The sequence below is a fragment of the Furipterus horrens genome, unplaced genomic scaffold (assembly GCF_987537825.1).
Source record: "Furipterus horrens unplaced genomic scaffold, mFurHor1.1.pri manual_scaffold_6, whole genome shotgun sequence".
Lineage (NCBI taxonomy): Eukaryota > Metazoa > Chordata > Mammalia > Chiroptera > Furipteridae > Furipterus > Furipterus horrens.
The window spans coordinates 160,148,919-160,175,117 of record NW_028327176.1 but is presented as its reverse complement, the minus strand read 5'-3'; the positions used below and the strand labels follow the sequence as shown (position 1 = coordinate 160,175,117).

The window sequence follows — 26,199 nt, the reverse complement described above, 5'->3', positions numbered from 1 at the left end:
GGAGTGGATCAAGGTTCCAGTAGGAGAACTAAGTGACGAGGAGATAGTCAACCTCACAGATGAGGAGATAGACAACTTAACAGATGCAGAATTCAAAACACTGGTGATAAAGATGCTCACAGGCTTGACAGATACATTTGAGTATGGCAAACACATAAGAGAAGAAGTGAAGGCTATGCTAAGTGAAACAAAGGAAAATCCACAAAAAAACCAATGTAAAGGGAAGGAAACTGGAGTTCAAATCAATTACTTGGAACATAAGGAAGAAAAAAACAATCAACCAGTACAGAATGAGGTAACAAGAATTGAAAAAAATGAGGAAGGCTTGGTAACCTCTGGGACAACTTTAAACGTGCCAACATCTGAATCATGGCGGGTGCCATAAGGAGAAGAGGAAGAGCAAGAAATTGAAAACTCATGTGACGAAATAATGGAGAACAACTTCCCAAATGTTGCGAAGGAAACAGACATACAAGTCCAGGAAGCAGAGAGAGTCCTGGGCGAGCTGGACCCAGAAGGGACCACACATCATGATTAAAATGCCAAAGGTGAAAGATAAAGAGAGAACCATAAAAGCAGCAAGAGAGAAGCAGAGAGTTGCCTACAAAGGGGTGCCTATCAGACTGTCAACTGATTTCTCAAAAAATACTTTGCAGGCAGGAAGGGACTGGCAAGCAGTATTCAGTGTGATGAAAAGCAACCTAAAACCAAGATTACTCTAACCAGCAAAGCTATCATTTAGAATGGAAGGGCAGACAAAGTGCTTCCCAGACAAGGTAAAGCTAAAAGAGTTCATCACCAAGTCATTATTATATGAAATGTCAAAGGGACTTACTTAAGAAAAAGATCAAAACTATGAACACTAAAATGACAACAAACTCACAACTATCAACAACTGAATCTAAAAAATAAAAACAAAATCCAACTAAATGAACCAGAACAGGAACAGAATCATAGGTATGGGGATCATTGTATAAAATAGACAGGGGGAAGTTAAGAATAATATAGGAAAGGGTGTAGCCAAAGAACTTATATGCATGACCCATGGACATCAATTAAGGAGGGTGGGATTACTGGAGGGAAGGGGGGTACTGGGAAGATGGGAGCAAAGGGGGAAAAAATGGAAATACTGTAACAACATAATCAATAAAATATACTTTAAAAAAAGGATTAGACTAAAACTCCCAGAAAATAAGTAGGCAAAAAATAGGGACGATAAATGTTTATAAAACTCTGGGAGATGTAGACCTCATAAATAAAAGTATATGTACATATGGAGGTAAAATGGGCCCAAATAGCATAGCCTGTGGGAAATTATGAGTTTTTCCATAATTCTGATATTTTAGAATTTCAGACAACCAAACAGTAGGATAAAATGTCAACCTAAGTCAAGGTAGTGCTCAAAGGCCATCGATGGATGGAAAATGATCTTTAGATTTATAAAATGAACAGTGTAAACTATTTGCTTTGTTTTTATTGTTTTATAGGTTACCTTACTAATAAATATACTGTTAATAAGTGTCTCTATGCATGGTATAATTTAGCTCAAACCTGTTTTCATTTTAATCTCACACTCAATAATTTCCAGAGGGCTACCATTATCTTCCAAAAAGAAGCCAAAAGAGTAAGTTAACTGAGGTCAATTCACAACATTCTAGGAGACAATGAATGGGATCAAGAGTAAAGTAGATTTAATTTTATTTACATATATTTTTGTAGCACTTACTTTGGGCCCAACTTTATTTTTTCATGCTTTATGAAAACTAATTCACAACAGCCTTCTGTGTGAAGTATTACTGACATCTTTGTTTCACAAATGAGAAAACTCTCCTTTCCCTGACAAAATCCAGAACTAAGTTTATCTCCTTTGAGCTGCATGACAGAAAAAAGTCCACCATAGCTATTATAATAAACTAACACACACAAACACACATACACAAAAAAAAGGAAAGAAAACACTGAGTCTGTAGACCCAGTGGGGGCTATATTTCTAAAATAAATCATCACAAGAACCAAAAAATAAGCTTAGAAACTGTGTTAAGATTCTTAATTGAATGCAAAAACAGGAACTCATAACTAAAAAGGATCAGGCAAAATGAGAGAGCAAATCAGTAAGATCTATCTACCACAATAATTTTTTGGAAGAGGGGAAAATGTTTTATTTTTAATTAAATGTGAATCCTCTTAAAGCCTTCATTAAAAAAGCTTCTCCACTCTTGGTTCAAATCCACTTGATAATCAATTGCAGCACTGACTGGCATAAAAATATATGTAGTTCTGAAAAATTTCTACAAAGACTGGAGAAAATTTCTGGATTGAGATCCTATTAACCTGAAAACCTGTTTTTCCCAACGTTATTGAGATATAACTGACATATAACATAAAGATTTTAAATGAAAGATCTTAGTTTTTTCCTGGTGTAGCAAATATATCAATTAAAATATCATAAAGAGTAGACCATATTTTTAAAAATTTAAGTGACTTTTTATAATTTTCAAAGTAGTTTAATATATGTTCTAAACTTAATGTTACCAACCCTTTGCAAACAAAGAATTGTAAGAAATCACATATATCTCAGCTGAAGGTTCAAGCTAGATTTTTAGAGAAAAGGTAATTAATGAATTTTCAGGTCAACAGAAACTACATCAGGCTGCTGCTATTGTGCTTTGACACCACTTGGCAGCAAATTGTGAGGTTAACAGGAAAGAAGACAAATGAGTTTTTGAAAAGGTATATTCATTGGGACCCCTCTCTCCGCCTGACCCCAGGTCAAGCATTAAGACACCGTTGGATTGGCAAATCTGTATCCAGACCTCCCACCATTGAGAAGGTGCCAGGCAAACAGGTAGTAAATTCTGCAAATGCTTTCCAGGAATTGGGTTCCAATCTGCCTCTAGTTGTTGGCATAGCCAGTAAGCTTGAAGCTAACTTAATGTCAGAAACCAATGGTGGTATACCTCTGTGCAGCGTGTTGCAGTAACTGATTAGCTAATGCACAGTGACATGCTCAGAAATGCACATGTATGTATTTTTAATTTTCTTGCAAACCTGGAAATGGAAAAAAATGCAAGCCATTGGTGGATATGTTTTTGTTAGATGAGATTTCTTTATATAACTCTAAAAAGAACTCTTCAAGGGATAATTATCTAACCAGCTTGTATTGGCCATCCTGGAATATATATTAAATTATTTTTTATGCATTATAAAAAATCCTTTATGTAACTCTTGTCATTGTCCCAAGCACAATTCCATTGCTGTCTGAGTGATCTGAGAATAAACGCTTTTTAAACACATGCATAAAGGATTTTTGTAAGTATTTTACAGGCACCTTTAGAATGATCATCAAAATAATAAAATCCACCTGACAGACTAATCAGTATATAATTTTTTCTATATTGTGATAACCATTTCCATGTTTATGTAAGTACATGGTTTTAGACACAGCAATCATATTACTACCTCTCTATCATTCTCCCCAAATATTGGAGAATTTTGCAGACATCTCTGGAATACAGTTATTAGTTTTTCTGACACTTCTTTTGTGACATGATAGTTATAACCCCCACTAATTAGTTCTCTGGGAATGAAGTCCAATGTAATGAAGATAACTTTGTTAAATATATTTTAATTGTTATATCTGTTTTAATTATGTGTGGTGTGGTTCAAAGGCCATCAGTGTTCCTGATAAATCAGCCGAATACACACACACAGGGGTGTGTGCTAAAATGAGCTCCACAAGGTCAGGGATCTTTGTTTTGTTCACTACTGTATCCCTAGCACCTAGAATGGTGCCTGGAAGAGCAAAGGAGCCCCAAACACATTTGTAGGAAGAATTGTGAAATCCAAAACCTAATGGTTATGGCTTTTTGTATAAACTGAATATTCCCCAGAGCAACATTGAAAAGTATGAGATTGTTTTCCTGAACTTCATCCTCATTTTCTATAATCATCCATTTCCCTGTTCATAACTTTTACATAATGCTGACTATACCCAGAAACTGAGCTGTGAACTTGACATTTTCATTTAATTCCTATACCAACGTTATTAATCAGGTGATGTTATAACTCATTTAATTGATGAAGCAAATTGAATTACAGTGGTAAGTGCCTTGACTTCACTCGAAATGAGTCAAGGAGCTGGAGTCAGATCTCAGGTGCCTCTAACTGGGAGCCCTGACCTCAACACCTTGTCATGTCACCTCCAGTGACCTCCGGCTTACTAAGCCCTCTTCACTACCACAGCGTAGGACATGCTACTCTTCTTTTCCTATGTCTCTAAACTCCACTTCCCTTTTCTGGAACAAATGCTTCTGCTGCTGCTTCCAAAATATATCACGGGCCACTTGTCTCCACTGCCACCAGCTCAGCCCACCTACAACCCCCCTCAGTTACACGACTTCAAGCCCTCCCATCTCCCCATACTTTCACTAGGAATCATGCTCAATAGAAAAGTAAAAATATCCAGCTTTGAAAGCGGGATTCTACGTCCCCTTAATAAAAAGTAAATGTGGTATATTTAATACATAAAAATGTATGAAGAAAAGTAGAGAAAACATCTATTAGCCATTGACTGTATTAGGAATTGACACTTTACTAATACACTTAAATTTTCTTTTTCTCTCTCTTATTAACTTTCACATTCACTATCTTCTAACACTCATATTTGATATTTATCTTACTACTATACCTTATTTTTGTCTTTTATATATGTATATATACATATAATTTGGTCTACTACATATATATCTTCTTGGTCTTCTACATATATATCTTCTTGGTCTTCTACATAGCTCTCTGCATTTTTTTATATAATTGGTATTGCATTGTATTTGTCCCTTGGCAATGTGTTTTTTACTCATGATTATGCTTGTGGCGTTTATTCATGTCAATTTTCACTTCTGTGTAATATTCCATATTCTGAATAAGCAATATTTCATTTATCCATTCTCTTGCTGATATATGCTTAAGTAGTTAACAGGTGTGCTATTGTTAATTGTGAAAATAGTGCTACCAAAGTTTATTTCTATACGTGATTCTTACTATATAATTTTGAGAGTATCCTTTTAGGTATAGTTCTAAGACTAAAGTGTTAAGCAAGAGAGAATTTAATTTTCAACTTATATTGTAGGATGGACCCAATGTAGTTATTTGCAATCATTCAGTTCTTTTGGAAGGTGTAGGTAGCTCCAATGGTTAAAGGAAGGTGAAGACTATCGTCTTCTTCCCCCACAACTTTACCTGATGTTATTAACAATAAAAGCAGTTCTCGTATATTTAGCAAGCAGTTATATTACTTACACTATTAGCCCAATGAAGTTCCATCTTTCTTCTTTTAGCATAAAGCTCATTGCATGGAAGAATCACTCAAGGCAGATGTGACAAATTTTTTTTTTCTTTGACTTGGAGTTGACTTATTACTTTTAATTTTTTTAATTACAGTTTATATTAAATATAATTTTCTATTGATTTCAGATGTACAACATAGTGGTTAGACAATCGTATACCTTACAAAATGTTCCCCCGACATATTTCCAGTACCCACCATAAATAGTTATTACACTGTTGACTATATTATCTATGCTGTACTTTACATCCCCATGACTATTTTGTAACTACCAATCTTTACTTCTAAATCCTGTCACCTTTTTTACCTAGTCCCCCAAACCCTCTCCCCTCTGGCAATTATCAGCCTGTTCTCTGTATCTATGAGTCTGTTTCAATTTTGTTTCTTCTGTTCTTTAGAGTCCACATATAAGTGAATACCCACAGTATTTGTCATTTGCTGACTGACTTATTCAGATGTGACAATATTTGAGAGTCAGGATTCAGCTTACCTTCTAAGAGTCTAGAGTAACAGAATTTTCTCAGGGGTTTGGCGACAAGATCAGATGGCATCCTAGGACAAAGCACCGCGAGGCAGATTGCTGAGCCTACTAAGAAGATTTTTCTTCCATCGTTCAAGATGGGAGATGTCTGTTCCATTTATTTTTAGTATGATAAACAGAAAAAATAATTCGGATAGATATTTCCTAGTATATATAACAGGTATGTTTTGTTTTTAAATCTCTGTACCGACCTACATCAGTGGCTCTTGTGAAGGACTCTTGCTCATTTCCCTCACCTTTACTCCCTTTCTTTCTTATCCATGTGTGGTTAAATGTTGCAAATTTGCCAAAGCACTATTAATAAATAGAGGCAAATAAAGATAAATTTTACTGTGGACATAATAACATTTTTTTATGTAATTAAACAATCTGAAATAAAACACAATAAATCATTGTAACAGGTCTGACGTTAGAATTGAAAAATTAACTACTGATAATGTACCTAAATGTTACCTGACCTTTAAGATCATTTATTTGTATTTCAAGGTAAAAGTAAACTGAGTAAAAAAGGTAGGACTAAAAAATGTTATTGTAGAATAATGTGGGAAGGGCCCTAAATGTTCACTACCCCAAGTCTCCAAAAGATGAGAAATTTCCTGCACAACAATCCTGCAAGTCCCAGCTTGTTCACTTTCAGTGCTGGAGTTCCATTAGGCACCACTAGGCTCCACTAGGAGGGCTGCTTAATGAGTTATTGTCTAGGTGAGCTCACATCATCTTTGGCTTCCACCAATTTTCTTTATATGGCACAAGCCTGTTTTCTTAAAACATGTGCCCATTAAGTATAAGAATATATAAATTCATGATGCAGCCATTTGACAATACTAACAAATATAATTGCAGGTAGGAACATTTCTAAATAATATGATTATTTTATAACAATACATCTTTGCTTTGTTCCAGTATTCTCAAATTCAAAACATTCTAATTTATTTTTAAACCTAAATTTTTTTTTAATGTTTACTGGATGAATATTGATAGTTTCTGAGATATAATATTTTTATTTTATAATATTCACATTCTCACTCTTCTGGAAATTAAGATAATTTAGTTTCATTGTGATGAGATCTTGTATCTACAAGTCATTTTTTATATTAAGTCAAACCAGCCCAAAAGGTAATGAGTTCTACTCTCCTTATTGATTGACCTAAGGCTACTGATTGTCTTCTCCAGCAAACCAATGTATTGGAGTATACAATCATTTCTTCCCCTAAAACTCTCATCTTGTCCTCTTTAATTCTACTTCAATTTTTCCACTTAGACTGGAAACAAACAACAGCTTGAGATAAACTATTAAGAAGCAAACAACCATAGGGGAGCCCTAAAATAAGATTTAAACATATTAAGAATAAATCAGCATACTTAGGAAGAAGTCATTTGCTTTAATGTAAAAATGACAATTTCAACAAGAGTACAAATTAGATATAGTTATATAAACTGAAAGATAAAAATTTACTTCCAGACATCATTCTAGTAATGGGCAGTCTAAAGATATTCAATATAATAAAAATTTAGAATATTAAAAATATCTGCATTTGGACATCATAATTAAGAAAACAAAGAAAGGAATTATGTTTGCCCACTCAGCAACTCACAAAGATTTATGTAACAATTTCCACAAATTGACCTCAGAAACAGAACGTTACATTTCCTATGAACACAAGTTGTGGAATACTATAGACTGTGCCTTATATAATAATACTGTTTGAGGCACTCTTCATAGGAATTATGATCAAGACTCATAATTGCACAAATTTGAAAGGCCTTACATTTCTCATCGCAAATTTCACTGCTGTCATAACTCACAAAGAAGTAATTATAGTATTTTATAAATTTCTCACTGTCTAGGGCTGCAAATTCTTTAGCTAATCCATATAAACTTTTTGGCTGTAAATCTTCAATGTCATAAGTCTGGGTCAGGATATACTCCAGCTTCCAGTTGGGTTTTCCCTTTAGATTAGCATCTGTCAGGTTCAAGTAATACTGCAGCATATCCTATAGTTAAAAACAGTAAGAAAGCCTGGTTCATTTGGGGGCACATAAAGTACTGCACAGCAAGAAGAGTCCTTACTAGGAGTTATGTTACATTCTTAATTTAAAGCTGTAGTCATTTAAAAAGGTGAGAATCAGTATAAAAAAGAGTACCAATAGAAGATCTACATTACTTTTTTCATTTTAAAAATAATGAAAGAACATAATATAAAACAGTCTAAATTATATAGAGATGTACAGAATAAAAAGCCTTCAATTAACAAACCTCAGAAGAAGCAACACTAAGAGTGTTGCACATATCTGTGGTGTACTGGAGGCAGTTTGTAATCAGATCACAAGAGCCTATTGTCAGATTTTTAGGAATCTTGCCAGTTAGTTGATATTTCTTTGGAAGCTTGAAATTGGCCATGATGGGAGTATTTACATCATGAAACTCAGCAAACACTAAAACCAAAGTGCTTTTTCCTTCCCCCAGTGAACAGGTTGTTAAATATTTACCAGCAGTCCGGTGTATGTGTGTTGTTCTAGACTTTGTGGACAAAACAAATGTAAATATTTAGAATATATATACCTATTTCTTATTTTTTGGCTTAAAAGAATGAAGTCACACTACACGAATAGTTTTGCACTTTTAAAAGCTATTGAGCACTGTATCAGGGACATCATTCTATGTTAGTATATATGTGTATATATATATATATGTGTGTGTATCTGAGGTTCAGATTCAAAACTAGGCAACTAGTAGTTGTAAAACAATTCCTTTGAACTAGTTTATCTGTCAACTGTTTTATCTCCTCTTTAATATAATATTTATGGATTAAATTAGATTTCCCATGCCCTACCTTCTTCTTAAAAACCTGCTCTAGGAAATAAAAGAGCAATCTCCTATAAGATTTATCTAGGGAAAAAAAAAAAAAAAACAGTTACATCATCGAGACTTTGAGAAGTTCTTTCCCAAATATATGTGTTGAAAGAGATACTACCAATGAGCTAAAAGTTCAGCCTTTCAATGTTGAATTTATCTAAAGCAAAGTCACAGACAAGCTCCAGAGAAGTTTTACTGCAAAAATAAATGTTCAACTCATTTCCTTCACAAAAAAAAAAATAATTTTGCTAGCATTTATTGAGAACTTACTATGAGCCAAGTGTTTTTCTTAGTGCTTTATATATTTGCCTCACAGCAATTCAGTGAAGTCAGTAATATTTTAATCCCCATTTTACAGAGGAATAGATTCCAACAGAGGAGCTAGGTAATACAGCTCATGAGAAAGTATGGGTTCAGAACCTGAACTCACCTTCACAGCTATGTTCTAAGGAAGAGTAACTAATAACAAATATGGCTTAGTGAAAAGTTTTAACAGGTAAACAAGTCCACAGATAACACTACCTAATGAAAACTTCATCTAACTAAATGTGAAGTCTTTAGAAGTTTTAAAGAAATAGCCTCCCAAAGGCTGACCTCATAAGCCCATACCTAGAAAATGCTGTCATATCATAATATTTTAACATAAAAACAACACATAGCTGTGCTGAAAACATTCACCTAAACTAATGAAAACTACAAAGACACGCATAAGTATAGGGTTACTTCTAAAATTATACCATCTTACCAATAATTTATAATCATGAGGATCATACTGAAATAGTCTGATGCCAGGGTTGTTGGTCTGTTTTTGTAAAGCACCCTTCACGGGGGTAACAGCAGGAGCCACAAACAAAGAATTTATTGGACTTCCTGGAAAAAACATATGCACATAAAAATATATTTTTAGAAATGAGCTTAACTTATTAAAAATATGAACAAGTTCCTGATTAAGAGATTAACAGACATAGCAGCCAATCATATATGACCTTTGATGGATCTGACTTGAAACAACTGTAAAAAGACACTTGTGAGAAAACAGAGACATTTTTATTATGGGTTGGTATTAAATGATAGCAAATAATTATTATTGATTTTTTGTTAGGTAAGTTAATGGTACTATAATGATCTAAGTTACTCATGTACTTTAGCAATGCAGACAGAAGCATGTAGGGCTAAAACATCTGATGTTAGGAGTCACTTTCAGATACTTCAGGAAAAAAAACCTAAGAAATGGATAGGTAAAGCAAATGTGGCAAAATCTTGATAGATGTTAAACATAAATGATGATAAAAGGGTTTTTAAATCATTCTCTCTGCTTTTATATAGTTCAAAATTTCTATAATAAAAGCTCAAGTTATTACAAAAAAGTAGTTTGTTCGGTACCTCTACCTCAGACAATATTCCAATAATTACATAATAAAAATCTGATTAAAGTGTCACCATGTTTTACACATATCATTGAACTAAATTTTTTTTCTGAGTATAAAAGCTGTCAAATTCTGAAAAATGATCATTTTTACCAAGTTCACTCATTCGAGATGAAAGAGGTAAAGCATTTCAAAAATGTTACCCAATTACTGAAAAAAAATACACATTGATTTTTCTCCTGGCTGAATACTATAGAATCAAAACTCTTGTTTTGTTAACTCTCAGTTTTTTGCCCTTATGCAGAAGTTATTTTTAAAAATAAATAAGCATTGTTTTGTTTGGTGCTAGAGTTTCTTCTGTTTTTTTCTTTTCATGCTGAGGTGACAATGTTGATAAGCACTTAAAAGTAAGAGCTCATTATATTTTACTTTAAACCAATGGTAAATTGTGCTTTGCTTTTTAAATTAGAACTAAAACAAGTCATCTCAAAGAAACTTGAGTCTAGCACGTAAATATCAAACAGTAATGTTTCTCTAAACTTGAGGATGTAAAAGAAAATTTGAGTGAGCTGAGGGTTTCAGAGGCTCTTGTGTTTACAGCAACAAAATGACAGTGGCCCTGTGGAGCGAACAGGAAGAAATCCAAATGTAGGCACAACTATGATTTGGCCGCTCGCCATACCATTATAGAAGGCAATTAAGTAAAATCGGGTGCTGGCAGGTTGATTTAATGAAACATTTAATTTACTAAGTCAGTAAAAATTACCAGAGATCTGTTGCTATGATCTAGTATCTTGGATTGGGGAGATACAAACAAAATGTCATATTACCGTTTTCATCTGAAAGAACCATAATGCTGTCTCTGTGAGTGTGTCCATAAAATTGTCCTGCAATGATATTGCTGTATTTTCTAAAAATATTTATCAATTTCTCATTATAGCATTCTCTCATGGCTGTAGTGCTCGTTGAATAGGGCAGGTACCCCACTGGAATATGTGCTATGATGTACACCTGGGGACAGAGACACAGGAAAGATGAGAATCTTTTTGCACATTTGTCATAAATGACATTTAGATACCCAAGATTAAAAGTGTATTGATTAAAATTTAGAATGCAAATATACCATCTCTCTTATTTATTACCAAGATAAAATTAGAAAAATATTAATTTCGCTACATTTATACTTGTCTCATTTAAAATACACTGTTGATGATATTATGTAACTGTGACATCTGTCACCATTTTTTTCAATATCAGACTTTTTTTATAGCAACTGATGTCAACCAAGCCTCAAAACATTAAAAGCAAAACAAAATAAAACAAATAGCAACAGAAATAAATTATAATATGTTTCATATGAAAATATGTTGAAATCATGATACTTTTATTAATATCTGAGCTCCACCCTCAAGTTTAATAAATACACAAATTTAGCCCTCTGTTTATCCTCTGACAATTTTGGTCTATGAAATCTACCTTCTCCTTATTTTGTTGAGAGATATTCAGTGTATTTTCTAGCCATTCAAACTGATTTGCTGGGTCACTCCTATTCAGGGTCACAATATTTGGGCCGTAGTACAAGTTTGTGTTTAGACTTATGATCCTAAGGTTCAGATTAGTTGAAACTTTCTGTGAATAAAAGCCACCTATAAAAACAAATTTAAACAAATTTTAGAAAAACACACACAGATATGCAGTCACTGTGAACGCAGATTCTTAATTACAGTTTACAAGCCGGTCAGGATGATTATATTTATTTCTCATTGTTTAGTTTGTACACACATAGACAGTCATTAAATAAGCATCAGATTTAACAAACACTTACTGAAAACCTACCGTGTTCCAGCTCCATTGCTGGCACTTCCATACATAGAGGAAACAAGAGTTGTTTCCCATATTCAGATGAAAATAAAATTAAATATAATGACACTAGGCAATGAGGTACTAAATTTTGTAAAAGAAAAATTACTGTATAAACTCCTATTTTTGTATGATTGGAGAAGTGAAAATGAGAATTATTGTGAAATACAAAATCCAAAGAATGAGAACACACACGGATCTTCCCAGAGACAACTGAAGAAATGGCACACACCAGAGCTGCTACAATCTCTGTGGAGATGAGGCTTAAAGGCATAACCCTACTAAGACCAGAAAGCCAGTAGTGACAGAACATCCAAGAGTCTACTGTCAGCACCAACTGCTGAGATGGCCCTGCTGTCTTTGCCCTGGGCCTACCCACTATCCCATGCCTCTGTCTCCTCAGCTTTCAAGCATGACTTATGGCCTCCATAAAATCTGGGTACAGAGGCTCTCCAGAATTGGCACACCCAAGCCAACATTAAAGACCTAAGTCTAAACAATTGAAAAAAAAAATAGAGGCAAAATAGAAATGAGTGAATCTTTCCCTTACCTTTCTTTAAAGTCTGAATAGCTTCTTCATCTAGCCATGGTTTCCAGAAGTTTGATACTGCATCGTACACCTTGCTGGTGAATGAAGGCAGTTGATCCTGGCCACAAATAATATAATTCGCCATTAAAACACTAAAGAATTAAATATTGCTTGAGTGCTTACTACTATGTTAGGCATCTGAAAACACAAAAATGGGCACTAGATAGACTTAATCATCAAGGGATTTATAACTTAATTAGGGAGACAGGGACAAAATATAATCAGTCACCTATAAGGCAATGTGCTAGGTGCTACTGCAGAGGTTCTGGAAGTATAGAACCAAGAAATCAAGTCTGGTCCAAAGAGTCAGTGGGGAGAGAAAATAGAGCATTTGAACCAGGCCTTGAATAATCATTAATCAAGTTGAGAGAAAAAGGATGAAAGAGAGAACAAGCACCGTATGATTTCACTTGTATGTGGAACATAAAAAACAAAACAGAAACAGACTCACAGACATAGAGAACAAACTGATGGCTGCCAGAGAGGAAGGACAAAAGAGGTGAAAGGGAACAAGAGGTCCAAATTTTTAGTTATAAAATCAGTAAGTCACAGAAATGTAAAGTACAGCATAAAGACAATAGTCAATAATATCATAATAGACTTGTATAGTGTCAGGCGGTTACTAGACTTATCATGGTGATGACTTTGCTTAACTGTTATACACCTGAAAATAATATAATGTTGTATATTGACTATATTTTCTTTAAAAAGGCAAAAACAATGGTCAACACAAAAATAGTGCCATATACTCGTTCAGAAAAGAGAATTCATTTTAGTGTGACCAGTGTGTGGGATGGATGTGAAAGTGTGCTCATTGAAGGTACAGAGGCAGGTCTGGGCCTGAACATGCAGAGCCTAGAGTAGCATGTGAAAGGAATGGAGAAAATTAGATCAGGTCCTCTGACATGTTAACACTAGTATAAAGCTTCTTAACTTCTTAATGATTTATAACAACAAAAATTTGATTTGAAGAAGTCTCGTATGTCAACCTAAATTTTGTCAACATGCTGTGATTGTTAATAGTATACTAGAAGTATAAAACACTAGTTTTATTATCATAAAGTATCTCTTATCTTCCTATTTTATCATATTTCAGTAAAGTATCTTTATGGTGACGTAAGCTCTAGGGAAGAAGAAAACAAAACTTTAAGAAAGTAGACACTGAATAAAAACCCAGAAATCATTTGCAAAATTGGATAATTGCTTTTATTCTTCGTTTTAAAAATTATTTTTGAAAAACTGATGCAATTTTATTCACTAACATCATTTCCTTTTGTACGTTGATGGAGACCTATTTATTTAATGAGTTTCCTTGCCAGCATTAATTAAAATGCTTAGTTATTTTTCAAGATGACACCCAAGTCACATTAGTTCATAATGCATATGCCTAATACATGATGAAAATATAAATACATCCAGAGCAAGTAATAACCAAATGACTTCTTTTAAATGGAACTAATTATCCATAGCATATTTTTAGTTTCTATCAGAGATCAGAGTCATCTGTCTGAAAATTAAACACTGGCTTAGGCCAATCTATATTCTGATTAAAAATTGGTTGTCATCATCATCATCATCACCATCATCAAAAATCCTAAAGTGTTAGCCATGTGTTTACTTTTATATGGAATCCAACATACTCATATGGTCATGCAGAATCTAAAGTTATATATGTATAAAGCACTCTAGACTTTTCCCTCTATTTTAAATATGTGAGAATCAGCACCACAGAAGTTACGTGATTTAACCAGGGAGAACTGGTCAGTTGCAGAGCTGAGTCTAAACCCCAGGTGTTTGCACCATCACACTTGCATCCAATTATCTATTGCACCATGCTATCTTCTCAGTCCTCTTAGGCTGTGACATGACCACTGCAGAGAAATGAGGTATACAGTGGGACCCACCCAAAAGTTTCATGGCACCAGCCTTACCAGTTTAGGGGTAAATGAGGACCCTGGCCCAGATTGCTTTTTGGGGAGGCAACTGGAAGGAATTCCTGGGCTGCCCACACTAGTATCAACTTCTGATGGAATGGGTGGGGACATGCATCTGTATATGCATGCTTACGTAGCTATGTTTATGAGCAATTTTATGAGGTTTTAATGGAAATAACGCTTATCATCTTTATTTATCACTAACATTCACCAGAATTCAACCTCAGGTATCAGTCTCCCTGTAAAATTGTTATGGACTTTTCATATTACATTTGACATTCCTGAAATGTAACACATGGGGTGGAAGGATGGGAGTGGAATAACAGAAGCGTTTCAGATATAAAGTCATAAGGCAGAAAGAGAACAAGACTAATTAAAGCATGCAGGCTGTGCAATTCACCTGACTTGTTCATAGAATGCGATATAGTTTAGAAGTTGGGTAGTACCTACATCTTTGAATTATTATAAGATGTGACATCATGACTTCATAAAAAGAAGATAGCGATAAGAATAAAGAGGAAAAACTCCTCAAAAGAGTTAGGAAAAATGTATCCCATCTCACAGCTTAATGCTACAACCACCACTACTCCTCTGAGTGAGAGCTTACTATGTACCAGGTAGAAAGCTATGCCCTTTCCATACAGTGTCACAAATTCTCAGAAAAACTTTGCAAGGAGGGCACTATTGCTCTTATTTACAGATGAGTGACATTAAGTGAAATATCTAAGTTGTCCAAGCTGTTATAAGAAAGGAAAGATAAAGATTAAATCCTAGTAAATGTGGCTCTAAATCCCACTTTTCCACCGTACCAGTCTTTCTGTCACCTAAAGCACATAAAAGTAATGTGAGTAGCCTGGCTGCTGCGGCTCAGGGGATTGAGTGTTGGCCTGCTAAACAAGTATCATTGGTTCGATTCCCAGTCAGGGCACATGACTAGGTTGCAGGCCAGGTCCCCAGTTGGGGGCGCGTGAGAGGCAACCACACATCGATGTTTCTCTCCCTCTCTCTCTCCTTTCCCCTCTCTCTAAAAACAGATAAATAAAATAAAATAAAATAAAATAAAGTAACCTTAAAAAAAAAAAAAAGTAATGTGAGTAACCTCCAACTCCTGGAGACTGTCCATCCCCAAGCCTCTGTACTGTGTGGTCTAACATCTCAATGGTAACAAAAGTTGACCACTGGTTGAAAGACCAACTCACAAAGACTCAATTATTGTTCATCTCAAGATCGGAGGCCAGTGCCAAGAGGTCACTTGAAACTTAAGTTTGCCCTAAAGTACTTTTCAAAATCACTGTATCCAGGTTAGATGACCTAATATAACCAAAACCTTCATGAAGCATCCTTTTGACATGAGATGGAAAGATATTCTAAGCAAAAAAAAAAAAAAAAATGTAGACAAAGAGAGGCATGAAAGTAAACGTCATGTTCCAGAGATGTTGAGTATGTGAGTCTGGCAAGAGCAAGGGAGGTGTGAAAGGATGTTGGTTTAATTGCACACAAAGGATCCAGGATGTTGGCTCCACCCATGAGTAATTGTGAGCACTTGAACAAGCAACTTAACATTTCTAGGCCTCAGTTTTCTCAGCTACAAAATGAAGAGTAGATCTAGACCAGGGTCAGCAAACATCTCCAAAGGGCAAATTAACAAATGGTTTAGGCTTACGAGCAATACAGTCTCTGTCACAACTATTCTACTTCGCCATTGGTGCAAAAGAAGGCATAGGCAATACAGAAAAAAATAGCCATAGCTGTGTTTCAATAAGACTTTATTTACAAAACCAAGTGGCAGGCCAATTTGGATGACAGGTCATGGTTTGCCAAGCTCTGAATTAAACAATAATCTTTGAGATTTCTTGAATCTGGAGAAATCTAAGATTCTGTACTACTATAACAAGATCCTGAAACTAAGGCTGGTATCCAGCTGTTACGCACAGGCTGTTTAACAAACAGCTGCTCTGATAAGTTGAAGCTTGGACTGTATCAGGCATGAAATATTCTGAATACAGTCTCTGATTTGAATCACATCTTAATTATTCAATAAATAAATTGGACTTGAACATGAACCTCTCTCTTTTGTTCTTATGCTAGTGGCTATGTTTTTAAAGTTTTCAATCACAATCTATCTTAGATTAAGGTGTGCAGAGCTTTGTATGACTAATTCAAATTCTGAAAAATGTAAACATTTGTCAGTATCAACTTATATTGCTAACTTTATCACGGAAATGTGAGTAAATAACAAAATTACTCAAAAGAAAAGAGAAATTAAAAATGATTGTAAAGGAAAGCAAAAATTAATAGTCTATAAATTAGGTAATGTGCTACCAAAAACTCACTCTGGACATAACATTTTATGACTTATTAAGAGTCACTTTAAAGTCTTCAAAACACTGTCTTGCCTTCCTGGATTGTTGGCTTTAAGAACACACTCTGCCTCAATGATCCCCACTCCCACACCCTACATCAGCTAGTTATTATCGTAATTTTAACACTAGTGATGGGAAAAACCATTTAAGCACTTTTTAGGTGAGGTCCAATTTACCTGTGGCCAATAATCATGATTACCCAGTGCAGGGAAAACCTGGAGATTTGGAAAGAGAGTCTGGACAGTGGTGGTCATATTAGCAATCACCGTTATGACTGTGTCTGTTGAGAGTTCATGGACTGGAACATGAGGTGGGCTGTCCCTAAACATGAAAAAGAATCACAGAGAACAAAATAAGTTTCTATTAAAAGTCACTAGACGTATGTGTGATTCCTTTCTGTGTACTATCATTGCAGACTTCCACCATAAAACAACAGATGTAAAGAGTTGATAAACTACTCTTCATTTACCTTTATCCCACAAAGAATCTTATTTTTAAATTTTGTGTAATTAAAAAAGATAAACTAGAAATCCCTTCCGATTTTACTCCCTGACTACAGATTTATGAGATAAAAATTTTTAGTAAATTAAAAGCACAGATTCCAGAGCCAAAATGCCTAGATTCAAATTCCAGCTTTGCCACTTACTAACTATATATGCTTGGGCAAGTTACTCAGATGGTCAGTGCCTTCATTTCCTTTTCTGTAAAATTGGGAAAATAATATTTATTATAAATATTAAATGAGTTAAAGTGTGTAAATTAATTAAAATAGTGCCATAGTCACTCTTTCAGGTACAGGAAATATAGGCCTCTTCACTCTATCATAATGGAAGGAATGATTTAATCATATCATCAGAGGATGATGCTTATAAAATTGTTATCACAGTTTAACTACCATGTTGTCATTTGTTTTTATTATTAAATCAAGACTTGTATCACATTTTATAAATACTTTAAGACCCTGATACAAATATACTGTTTATGGATTCATGTCTTAGTTAACATAGACATATTTCTAGAGCGTCGTAGTCTAAAAAATGACACCAGAATTCTAATCTTTTTCTTATGTCTAATGATGTTGATTAATTTGATCTAGTATTTTTTAAACCCAAATAACATTTAAGATATAATTAATATTATGGAATTCATCATTCTAATGAAACTTCAGACCCTACAGATAAATGTTGAGTAACTCATGGTCATGGTACTTACATAATAACTTACCCTGTCCATATCATGAAAGATGCTTCTTGTCCTGAATTGTTAATAAAGTCAAATGCTGACAAAATAAGGTGATATGGAGAATCACACATAACATCTCCAAAAGGGCCAGGATTGGAGGCATTTGTGCCTTTGGATGAAGCACACACTTTTGTGTGGTCATCTGTGATGTGGTAAGTAGGGTCCAAGTGTAAGTCAGTCACATGCCAAAACTTTCCTGTTGATTAGAACATAAATGGTGTTAAAACTACTTCTTTTTTTTTGGGGGGGGGGGTATTCCTATACACATACTTACAATAGGATGGCAGAGAGTTGCTCTTCACTATGATGGAGGGAAGCCTTAGTAATTTATGCTAATAAGACCTGAGGCTAAACACAATCCTTCCCTATAAGATGAGAATTTCAAGAAAGGATGTATGAGAATTTACTACTTAAATGTATCAGAACTGAGGAACTCTGTGAGAGCATGACTACCTACCATGACTATGTAACAAATATAAGTTGCATAATGAAATATATGGAGATATACTTCTAGGAGGTCAATAATTAAATTATATTGTGTTTTAATAGCATGTCTCCTTCCTTCCAGAATTTAAGATTTTATAATTTAGTTACATGCTTCTTGTTCAAAATTTTATATAGAAATATCATGTGGTTTGTAAGGATTACACAGTGAGTAGATTGCAGAACCAGAAACTAAACCTCTTATGTTCTTTAAAACCTTGCCTCTTAATATTAATGGGGAAAAAAACTTTAATACTAGCTTTAAGCCAAAAACTGTAAGTGCCAGAAGTTCCTATAAGCTTTTTATTAAAGGAATATCTTCTATTATATACTTCTGCATTAGAAGCATGGGACAAACAGGTAGAATGCAAACTTTTATCTGTACAAATATGAAAAATGTTAAGTATGTGTGTAAGCAAATCCTAGAATAAAACCCAAAGCTGGGATAATAAAGTAAAATATAGAAACTGTTAATTTGTTAAGATAGAGAAGGTAAGTATATTTGGGTTCTTTCTTTACAACATTGTTGTAATTTAATAACACATTTAAGTTCACAGCTAAGAACTTGGAAACAAAAGATCCAGAAGTTGATATAAAATAGTTCTTACAGTCAATTACTTGGTGTTCAGTCTTAATTTGAAAACATTTGCTAAGAGTGATTTAGTTTATTCTAGAATGCATAAAATACTTCAAGTTTTATTTCCAGATTAGACATACTTTATCTAACACACAAACTGGAGTTGGAAAATAGCTCGGAATCATTCTGGAGGTTCTCCTCCCTTGGGGTATAAATATATAGTACATCTCATTTTTGTGTAAACATGTATTTTATTATTTGTAAAATGTTAAGGTATAGTAATCTGTACACAGAAGAGCACAGTGTTATAGTTAAGAGTGGAGACTCCAGAGTCAGACTGCCAGACTTTGAATCCAAGCTCAATTTACTAATCTAGCTGTACATTCTTGGCTTGTTTCATCTGTATGACAGGAATGCTATTACTGCCTACTACATGAGGGTTAAGTGACTTAGTAGAAGTAAAGCTCTTAGAAAGTGCCTGGCATCCAGTAAGCTCAATGTTAGTTGTACTTCTATCCTGGCTGGTTTGGCTCAGTGGATTGAGCGTCGGCCTGCGAGCTAAGTGTCGCTGGTTCGATCTTCCAGTCAGGGCACATCAGAGAAGGAAAACTCTGACTCCAAAAAACCTCCGCTGCCTTTCGGCATACCTCTTCAGGGGAAAGGCTAAGGGAGTAAACCCCGACAGAAAATCCGGAGCCGGAGTCCCTAAGGCGGTTTGACGTTGTAGTCAACACCGGCAACTCCTGCGGCGCACCTGAAGCCAAGCTGTATTGACTCCGTCTTTCCCTTGGACCCTTCAGCTGTGAAGGGGGGGGGGGGGGGGTCTGCTGCATGGGCAACAGCAGACCCTCCATATCACCCTGCCCAGGCTCTGTAGCTTCAGTTTCACTGGAGAGGACACTCCAGCGTCATCGCAAGATGTCGATTCAACACGGGAGGAGACAGATACCGTGTCACTCCCGAGTCGGACTGCACATCCATTTTCGGCGGTGCAGATAGACTCTTAAGAAGCTACACCATCGTCTCTCGAGATGGACGGCTGCCGAGAGAGAGAGAGTTGTACTTCTATTATTTAATAACCCCAAACTTGAACTTGAGATTAAACTTCCTCATTTCCAAGGAATAGTTAAAATTTTATTAAGTACTTACTATAAATTTAGTACTTTTTTTATGCCTTACGTGTATTAACCCATCATTATGTCCATTTTACAGATAAAGAACTGAAACACAGAGACATTAAGTCCAAGGCGCATGTATCATATGCAAAAGAGCCAAGATAGGGATTAAGGAAATCTCAATCCAGAGACCACATTGCTCTTAACCACTGTGCACACTTCCTCTCTGTGTGTGCTCACCTTCGAGTATCCTCCTGTCTCATTCTCCTCATGTAAAATAGATACTGACAACACCTACATGAGATACTATGACGATTAAGAGACACAAGATTATAAATATATTAAATTTTTATAAAGCAAAACTGGAAACACATTAAGGATGCATCCCTCTGATATAATTTTATACCTATATTTATATATCCATAGCACCTAGAATATGTTTGACCTATGGTAGGCCTTCAACAAACATTCTTTAATTAGGCATAGGCAGGTTTCAGGATTTCCTCAAGACTACATGGTGACTCAGCAATGGAAGCTAAACTGGAGCCAGTCTCTCCAGACTTGTAATCCAATGTCCTTTCCACTACATTGCATTGTCAGACAGATAAGTGAGGGGTAATTACTTAGATGCACTAAAGGATGTCTTTAAATAGTAGCCAAGAATGGAGCTCTGACAGGCTCTTCATCTGAAATTCATGAGTAATGAATCTCAGGAAGCCTCATCTCACACATCTAATAAAATTGTGTACAAAATGTTCTGTGTGTGTGTGTGTGTGTGTGTGTGTGTGTGTGTGTCCAAGACCATAGACTTGCCCTGTGAGAAGGCCCACACTTCAATACAGATTCTCTGGTTAACAATCCAAAGTTCCGTACACTATACCACAATTACTTTCTTGTTGTGCAGATAATCTTTAAAAAGATTTCCCCAAATGCATGTGTATATGTGTGTTGCCAACATAGCTTATCTTAAAATGTTTTAGTTTATCCTAAAGAGCCTAGTAAACCATAATTTAGATGTTTGGCTGTTTAAAATAGATGTTTTTTGTTTATTTGTTTATGTCAGTTCCTACCAAATAGTCCAGCAGTTCCTGCCATAGTAAAGCTAAAGAATTGCAGCTAAACACACTCTGGTGAAGCTTCCCTGGGCTTTTGTCCTGTAACCACCAGAACTTTACCAGACAAGAAACTGAGACTGGGAATTTGCACAGGCATGCACACACACACACACACACACACACACACACACACACACACACACACACACAACAAATGAGCAGAGGTGTTGTAAGGAAATCCAAGCATTTTGGGATTAGGGAGGAGGGAGGTTACATCAAGTGGAAAAGTAAAATAATGTAACCAGTGTGAAACTGCTGAATCAACATTTAAGCAAATCTTTGTAGTTATCCCTTTCCTTTCCTCTTCCTTAGGTTATTCAATCTTGTCTGTCGCTTTCCTACCGAAACATGGAGATGTGAGTGGAGAGCCACTAGACCCCAGCACATTGTCATTGAAGCCTTCAGCAGATTCTTAAAAGCAAATGGTGAACTCGCCATTGGTTGATCTCATGCAAGCTGGGATGTTTTATAACCAAATCTAAACAGTCACCTAATTAAGCACAGCTCCAGCTTTCATAAAAGCAGGAGCCGGCACACGTAAGTGTTTTGGAACAATTTCTTGTTATGACTGACAGTTGGGAAACCAGATTTACAGTTCTTGTTTTCAAGTGCCTGACAGCTGAGTCATGAAGACTTAGCTTCCAAGAGCAGGCATTTTTCGCAGAGCATTTCCAAAGTCACAGGATAGAGCAAGAGTTAGAGAGAGGTTTCAGGACTCAGCACTGCGTTGTTTCAGAGACAGCTATGCCTAAAACATAGGACAGACAGCACTCCACCTCTCTAATTTTTGCCCTCTAAATAACAGAGCAATTATTTTTTAAGGGACTCTGGGAGGTGTGGTACCTTGATCTTTGAAACTGAAGGCTCAGGTGGCACTGTAACATTTCTCATCCAACATTTATCTATTCTGGACCAGTGTTTTTCAAACTTGAGCACCTATCAAAATCATCTGGAGAATTTATTCAACAGATTGTTGGGTCCCAGTTCTCCGGGTTTCAGATTAGATAGGCCAGAGTTGGAGTTGAAAACTTGCGTTTCTAATAAGTGTATGTGATGCTGATGCTGCTGGTCCCAGACTACACTTTGAGAACCGCCACTGGGACAAGCACTGTGTTAAGTTTTGAGAACCAATGAAATTGGTCCCATCCGCAGGGAGCCTAGCATCCAGGTAAAGGGAAAAGTAGATGCCTATGAGTTCTAAAATAGACTAAGGGGTGGACAGCACCTAGGCTGTGACGTACTCTACCTGCGGGAGTGAGAAGAAAAGGCCACCAAACTGGGTGAGCAGGACAGAAGATACTCTGCGTCCCAGTGAAATTACACCCCTGCGGCGTCGGGGAAAGCCCGCAGCTCCCCCTCAGCTCTGAGCTGATTCAAGGCCCTAATGGACATCCAACTCCCAGCTTTTTTCCTGGAGGCACGCAGCTTTTCCTTCCTTCCTTCCTTCCCTGGGGAACAAACACCTGGAGAGACAAAGTAATCCACTACACTGGAGCTGGATCCAGCTGCCGCGCGCCCTCTTGGAACGCCCACACTGGCGCTGGCACTTCTGCCTGTGGAACCCCGACCTCCCAGCGGGTGGACTTGGCTATCCGGTCCCTCTGTCGCCTCCGTGCTCCGCTCGCTCAGCGCGTCAGAGACTCAGCTGGCCGGCGTCCCAGCGGAGTCCTTCTGCCTGTCCCGAGCACTTTTTCTGACTTTGAGCGGCCGGTTCCGCCCCAGAGCTCCGGGGCGGCTCGCGGGAGGGAAAGGGTCACAGATGACTCACCCACCGCCGGAGCCGGACTCTGGCCGAGGGCGGGCGCCAGGGGCAGTCCGAAGCCCCTTTGGCCCTGACAGACCACCAACAGGCAGCAGAAGAGCGCGTCCAGCAGCGCCATGGTGGGCCACGGCCACAGACCTGAAGACAGACTGGAGCTGTCCTGCGGCTGCTCTCGGACGGGCAGGCCCCGGGGCTGGGGAAGAGGCTGAAGACTGGGAGAGTGTAGACGCCCAGCGGTCACGTGCGAGAGCAGAGTCAGTAGCAACTCGGTTAGCCTGACCTCCAGCAACTGTCTAATGATTACCTACTTGCCGTTTTGCATCTTAGCGTCAATGTTTTGCCTAGGAAGGAATGTGTTTGGGCCAACCCCAGGCAAAACATCTTTGCTGAATGCCACCTGGCTGTAAACCTGAGGGCCTTCCCCACGAAGTGACACAGAGAACTTGGAATTATCCTGATTTGGAGGAGGTCAGCACGGTGCACCTCAAAGTGTGGTGTCTGAACTAGCAGCATCAGCACTACCTGGGAATTCTAGTTAGAAATGCAAATTCCCAGACTCCAGGCCAATTGAATCAGAATCTCTGGGGTCAGAGCCCAGGAATTTGTGTTTTTGCAAGCCTCCAGGAGCTGCTCAGATGGTGATGTTTCATAACCACTTCTCAATACACTAGGTTTTGGGGTCTTTGTTAAAAACCAAAATTCAACCTAGGAAACTTGAAGATCAGTTTGGCTTTATTAAGTAACCCATAAATTGGGCAGCATCCCATCTAGCAATTAGAAGGGCTCTGGAGGCGTACAAGAAGAAAGGTTTTTATAGGAAGACGGGTGGGACAAGGAAACTATTAGCAGAAGAAAATAAAAAATTACTTTTAGAGCAACACTTCCTGGGTGGGAGGAGGCAGCAAGGGTTTTTTATCATGCAGGTTGCCTCTTCTTTCTAGGGGGAGTGAGGTAGAGAGAGCCCACATGACCAATTTTCAATTTTTAACCTTTTTCTTCTCGTGGCACATGTAAACTAATGACTAAAAAATTATGTAGCACACCAAAAACAATCTGACAAAAAAAATAGGTATAATTTTGATTCATTAACACCAGGCAGCTATTGTTGTGTTGGAGGTTGTCATTTTTTTTATTTGACAAGCTAAGGGAGAAGAGGTCAGTGCCCCTGACTAAATAGTCAGGTATTGCACGTTTTAAAAATTCTCATGGCACACTAGTGTACCTCCTGCAGCATACTGGTTGAAAGTCTCTGAATTAATTACCTCATTGGTGTTTACCAGAAAATTTCAGACTGGTTCATTAAGATTATATTTCTGGGAGACCTGAAACAGCAATGTATCGGGTAGTAGATCTACATTTGGTATCATGAGCTTTAACACAAGTGAGGCCGTTTGGGGCCTGTAGTTTTTCTCTTTAACAGTTTGTTTTTAACAACTGAGTTAGAACAATGTCTCAGAATCACGCTTTATGCATTCCAGAGATGCATGAAAGTCATAAATAGAGACAGTTTATTTTACTCTTCCAAGGAATTTTTGAAGATACTCTTAAGGAGAAAACCACAGACCCAAAATGGCATTTGTAGGGGAGCTCACTTTAGATGCAATATAGCTCCAGCAGCAAAGGTGTCTGGGAAATGTTGGACTTTCTGTTTAACTCTCTGTAGCCTCAGGCGTGGCTGACTACCCAGAAAACCAGACAAACATTATGCACCCAGGAAGAAGGTTAATGAATCCACAGACTATAGTAACTGCCTATTGTTAACTAGGAATGCACTGTTCTTTTTGGTGGTCTACCTGACTACCCACCCTATGGTTTTACTATTAATCCCCTATAAAAAGGAATCCTGTCCTGAAAAGGGTGTGGATTCTTCCAGACACACTGGGAACAGCTAAGTAGATCTTCAGGTTTACTCAATTGAAGTTTGTTTTTTAACAATAGTCTGACAAAAAAATCCGAGATCCCCAAACTGCCGAGGGTTCCATATTCCTTACAATACTATGTATAAGAATGCTGATCCCTTTAAGCTAAAGAAGCATATAGTTTAAATTGGTAGGGTATGCAATACCTTTGGGGAAGAAAGTACCCTCCAGAATAACTAACCTTATAAAAGATTTGTAGTTTATTTGTTTCCCATTAGAGAAAAACTAATTTTGTATCCTATGTAATAAAATGGAAATATGTACCATGAAAGGGGCTTTGAAATGGGAATCAAGCTACCTCCATTTCCTGCTTCATGTCCCGGCTCAGCTCAAGTCCTGCCTGAGCTTTTGGATAATTCAAAAGACTTTCGAGAATCAAAATGCTTTCCAATGGTGGACAAAATGGTAACTTTGTATAACCACAGAACCAGCTCAAACTGGTCTTATCTTGTTTCTAACAAGATACTGAGTTGATTTTCAGAGGACAGACCAAACCTGCAAGTCATGCCAAAACCAAAGCATGTACAGTGGAGAGAATTTTGACCTCTAGTTGTACCTGGAACCAAAGTTGCTCCCTCAAAAGTCCCCCACACCTGGCCATGAAACCAAAGGACCAGGACATGGCCAGAACTTGGAAGACCAGAAGCCCTTCAGAAGCAAAAGGTTCATTGTCTAAAAAGATCCAGTGCTGAAGCCCCTTATCATATCTTACCATAAATGGTCTAATTTCAAAACCCTTCTATTGCAACCTGCCCCACCAGCACTTCCACATACCAGCCTGTTCCCCCAACCCCTTAAAACTCCCCAGAACCAAACCCTGGATCTAAGATAGATTTGAGCCTTGCCTCCTGTCTCCTTGCCAGTCAACCTCACAATAAAGCCTTTTCTCAAAAGCTGGTGCCATATGACCAAGTTCTTGCTTAGTAACTCTCAGAGTTTCTCAAATCACAACCATAAAAGTACGGAAGGAAATGGAGCAGGAAATAATGGTAAACGGATGAGAGCAAACACCTTTAAGGACAGCAAAACAACTTAGTGAGTCTAGTTTAAACATTTTGAAAGACAGGAAAAGAGTTTTTTACAAATGGAAAAATAGCAATTTTCATTTTTCAATAAGCCAGGAAGTAAACC

General features: G+C 36.8%; 1 protein-coding gene across 1 annotated transcript; it reads right to left on the bottom strand.

Moving 5' to 3' along the window:
* Positions 1-6,190: 6,190 nt before the first annotated feature.
* On the bottom strand, positions 6,191-23,403 carry SMPDL3A (sphingomyelin phosphodiesterase acid like 3A). Its single transcript, XM_090279806.1, has 8 exons — positions 23,156-23,403; positions 18,080-18,293; positions 17,032-17,176; positions 12,520-12,616; positions 11,586-11,755; positions 10,940-11,120; positions 9,488-9,612; positions 6,191-7,880 (listed from the first exon to the last, which is right to left on the bottom strand). Exons 1-8 carry the CDS (start codon positions 23,265-23,267, stop codon positions 7,560-7,562), a joined length of 1,365 nt encoding a protein of 454 aa, XP_090135932.1. The 5' UTR covers positions 23,268-23,403; the 3' UTR covers positions 6,191-7,559.
* Between the last annotated feature and the right edge of the window lie 2,796 nt (positions 23,404-26,199).

Excerpts from the sequence above, each read along its gene's own strand:
- SMPDL3A (XM_090279806.1), bottom strand. The coding sequence starts at position 23,267 with ATGGCGCTGCTGGACGCGCTCTTCTGCTGCCTGTTGGTGGTCTGTCAG. Across the intron at positions 17,177-18,079 it reads TCTTTCATGATATGGACAGG|GGACAGCCCACCTCATGTTC; the intron begins GTAAGTTATTAT and ends TTTCATGTTTAG. Across the intron at positions 7,881-9,487 it reads CTCATGATTATAAATTATTG|GATATGCTGCAGTATTACTT; the intron begins GTAAGATGGTAT and ends TTTTAACTATAG.